The sequence below is a fragment of the Microtus ochrogaster genome, chromosome 15, assembly GCF_000317375.1.
Source record: "Microtus ochrogaster isolate Prairie Vole_2 chromosome 15, MicOch1.0, whole genome shotgun sequence".
NCBI lineage: Eukaryota > Metazoa > Chordata > Mammalia > Rodentia > Cricetidae > Microtus > Microtus ochrogaster.
Window position 1 is genome coordinate 28,631,006 of NC_022017.1, and position 4,055 is coordinate 28,635,060.

At 54.3% G+C, this 4,055-nt stretch overlaps 1 protein-coding gene across 2 annotated transcripts in view; it reads left to right on the forward strand.

Moving 5' to 3' along the window:
• Cenpm (centromere protein M) overlaps positions 1-1,312 on the forward strand; it is a 9,418-nt gene extending 8,106 nt beyond the window's left edge. The window contains exon 5 of one of the 2 annotated variants that reach the window (XM_005354468.2): positions 1,111-1,312. In XM_005354468.2, coding sequence (XP_005354525.1) covers positions 1,111-1,307 — 197 coding nt within the window. In that variant the 3' untranslated portion in view covers positions 1,308-1,312. The remainder of the gene's footprint in view (positions 1-1,110) is intronic. The other variant, XM_005354467.2, reaches the window with a different exon arrangement.
• Positions 1,313-4,055: the final 2,743 nt, after the last annotated feature.

Consider the following 4,055-nt stretch of genomic DNA (forward strand, 5'->3'; position numbering starts at 1 on the left):
TGACTGGGGTGTGAGGGATGGGAGCTTGGGGTGTAGCTGTGTGGGTACTGAAGGGGAGAGCGCGTGTCTCTAGCCCAACACTGGGAAGTGCGAGTAGTGATGGGGTCACCAAGTCAGTAAAGGCTGTGGCTTTTACTCCAGATACAGCTGGGATTGCTGGAAGCTTGTGGTCCAGGAGGTGGGGGGGGGGTGTGGCTCTGCTCTGACTCTGTGAGTGGGGCAGAAATGAGGACAGAGTTCAGAGATTTTTCTGGAAGGGTTGAGTGGCCTGGGTTCAGTGATGTCCAGGAAGAGTGACATGGGATGGATGGTCCATAGTCCTTGCTGTTTCCTGGACAGTCAACAGAATGTGCTAGTGGCCAGATGTGAGGTGACAGGAAGACGAGTCGGACAACTGAGGCTTCCGGCATGGCCGGTAGGATGGTCCTGCCTCTAGAGATGAGCACAGTTGTGGGAGCAGTCAGTGACCGACCAACAGTGCCCGAGGCCACTTGTTGGAGCATTTGCTGTTCGCAAGGCAAATGCTTGTAAGCACTTCTTACTTGCCCAGAACTCACTCTGTCAGGACAGCTGCACAACCCCCGGCTTCCCTGGGCCCAATAAAGGACACGTGGGTATGAGTCACACACTCTTATCTGTGTCGAGGGCCACTCTGTCCATCCTCCCTATTGTCCCTGTGTCTTCCTGGGGTGCCTGGGACTAGCCATGGTTGAGGTCCCAGCTCTGCAGTCACGCCTCTGTGACCCTGGACGTATTTGACCTTATCAGGTTTTTTGTTTGTTTGCTTGGTTGATTTGTCAAGACAGGGTTTCTCTTTGTAACCCTGGCCATCCTGGAACTCACTCTGTAGACCAGGCTGGCCTCAAACTCAAGAGATCCGCCTGCCTCTGCGTCCTGAGTGCTGGGATTAAAGGCGTGCGCCACCACCACCAACCAGTCTTGTCAATTCCCTGTTTCTTCTTGATCGGGACTCACAGTCTCTGGGTGTCTCTAGGTTTTAAAAGCTACCCGGTTGGGTATGGCACAATCATGGGGTACCCCTGCATCTCACCCCCCAGCTTTGCCTTGGCCAGCCACCCCCTCACTGCTGTTCTTTGCTCTTCCCTGAAGGTGGAGAGCTTTCGAGCCACCATGGCCCAGCGCCTGGTACGCATGCTGCAGATCTGTGCTGGCCACGTGCCCGGTGTCTCAGCGCTGAACCTGCTGTCTTTGCTGAGGAGCTCCGACAGCCTCCCGTCCAAGGAGTCGTGAGCACTGCTGCCCTCCCCGTGTTTGACTCTAGCTCTGTAAACAATCACTGTTGGTGAAGACCAGTCAGGGCCTGGCAGGCCCAGGAGGCCTCCTGCTCACTGCAGGGCTGAGTGAGCTCTGCTCCACCCAGCAGTGCAGTGCTGGGCAGGAATGAGGAAGGGAGCCCCGTGGTTGGAATCCCATGCCTCCCAACTCACCCCACAGAGGCCCATATCTTCACCTGTCTGGTGGGCTGCATCCACTGAAGATTTCTTTGGAATAAAGAGCCATGACTTAAAAAAAAAAAAACTGAAAATCTGTCTCATCCACCATTTGACTTTGTAAATGAGGAAACTGACTCAGTGCAATTAAGGGGAGAGCGTGGCTTCCAGGATCCCAGAGAAGTGTCACGTGCTGGCCCTGCTTCTTATAACCCGGCCGTTGCTCCTGGGAACTGTTTCCTGGTGTAAATGCTATGGTTGGTTCTCATGTCATGTTGAGGGGATTAAATGACATGGTAGGTGGCATGCTGCCTGCGACTGTGTTACTCCTGCAACTTGTCTGTTTATCTGGCAGATCAGCATGCCCTGCACAGCAGCAACAAGGCATTCAGCAAACAGTCGTGTAAAACCAGACCGAGGCCGGGCGGTGGTGGCGCACGCCTTTAATCCCAGCACTTGGGAGGCAGAGACAGGTGGATCTCTGTGAGTTCGAGACCAGCCTGGTCTACAGAGCTAGTTCCAGGACAGGCTCCAAAGCCACAGAGAAACCCTGTCTCGAAAAACCAAAAAAAAAAAAAAAAAAAAAAAAAAAAAAAAACCAGACCGAGCTGGTTCTAAAAGCTATCTTATATAGCCGGCAGACGTGACACCAGCAAGGCCAGTGTGAGAAGCAAGAGGCCCGTGCACACTCCACCTCAGATGCAGGGGAAGTTTGCAAAGGGCCAGGTTGGACTGGGGAAGTTCTGTTAGCCAAGATTCCCAGTGCTACAGGAGTGGGCTTAGCTCATGGGGGTCTGGGGGGAGGTCTGTTGAGCACAGAAGGCTTCCATCAATAGTGGCAGGGACAGCCTCGGCTTGGATGTCACAGGGCCTGTAGCTACCTTCAGAACAGCCCAAAGGCCTGCCCCTAGAATAAAGAGTTAGACATACTTCTCTGGTTTTTTTGTTATTGTTGGGTTTTTTTGTGCCTTGGGGCTTTTGTTTGTTTTTGAGACAGGGTTTCTGTGTGTGTAGTGAACTCACTCTGTAGACCAGGCTGGCCTTGAACTCAGATCACCTGCCTCTGCCTCCCCAGTGCTGGGGTTAAAGGTGGGAACCACCCGACCTGGCTAGATGTAGATTTCTGACTTGATGGCCCCTGGGTCCCAGTGGAGGGGTGGGGGAGATTAGCTCTGTAGAACCCTGTGAGGCCACGCGTGTCATGTGACGCTTGCAGAACCCTTCACGCTTCCCTTCACAGCATTCTGCTCACAGGGCAGCAGCTCCTGTGGACCTCCCAGCATGCCTCAGGGTTGCTGGTTCCCTGTGTCAGGGTTCCTGAGACAGACTTCACTGAAGGCGTGCCCATAATCATAGCCAATGGATGGCAGGCCTGCCTGCGTTGTCCCCGGTTCTGTGTGACTCAACAAAAGTGTGGCACCTCCCCTGGGAGGGCCTGAGAAAGCAGCAGTCTTCAGGGCGTTGTTCCCAGACCCTTTAGTGCCCTGACCCTGAGTGGGGTGGGAGAGTGAGGCACCTGAACTAGAGGAAGGCACGCCTACTGTTTGTGTCACCTGCTTCGCCCTCACCCTCGCCTAGGCGCACGATGTGCACATCTCTCCCTCAGGTCTCTGTGCCACATTTCCTTTGCCACCTGGTGCCATTTAACAAGAGAAGTGGCATCACATTCTCCAGTGAGAGCCTGGGAGTTTTCCAAGTGCCGGGGGAGCTTGAGGCTGTCACTGCTGCCAGATCCCTGCCAAGCTTGGCAGGGACCCTGGAACTAGAGGCGCCTCTCTGGGGTTTGGGCTGGCCTGCCCCTGCTGCACAGCAGGGCTGAGTGACACTTTAATGGCAGTCAGGTGCCCTCGCTTACCTTACCAAAGCCAGCAGGGAGCGGCTGCTCCTGGCAGTGGGTCTGACTGAGAGCATGGGGACCAGGCTTGGTGCTGAGGTGGAGTACTTGGGCGACTCAAAGGCTCGCTTGAATCTGGAAGCTGTCAGATGCTTGCGACCTGAATCAGGACTAAGATCCTCAGGGAGAGCTTGCTTTGCATCACAGGTTACCTGGTATGGGCAGTTCTTATACCCCTCCTGGAAGCTCAGTTCTCTGCAGGAGGGGGCTGACCCGAGTGTGGCAGCAGTCCCATGGTACTTCTCGTCCCTGCCTAAGTAGTGGTGGCCGGCCATTCCTATAGAGGAAAGGAAACTGCAGAATGGCACCAAGGATCCTCCACCCAGCTGGGTGTGGCTCACTTTTGTAGCCAGCAGAGGTGGGAAGAGCAGTGTTTTTTCAGGTCAGCCTGGGCTACAACAGTAAGACCAGTCCATGCAAGGGGGAAGCAGATGGGGTGGTCTGTGGGGTAAAGGCGTTTGCCGTGTGAGCTTGACTTCCATGTAAAAGCAGGAGAGTGTACATTATAACTTATCCTCTGTCCTCAAACACATGCGATATTCCTATGTTTTATAACGGGTGGGGTGTGGTTCACTAGGTAGTGTTTGCCTATCCTCCCTGAAGCCACAGGTCAGTCCATAGCAGACACGACGGTTCAAACCAAGTTCAAGGTCATCTTTAGCTACACAGTACATTTGAGGTCAGTCTGGGCTACGCTAGACCCCATCTAA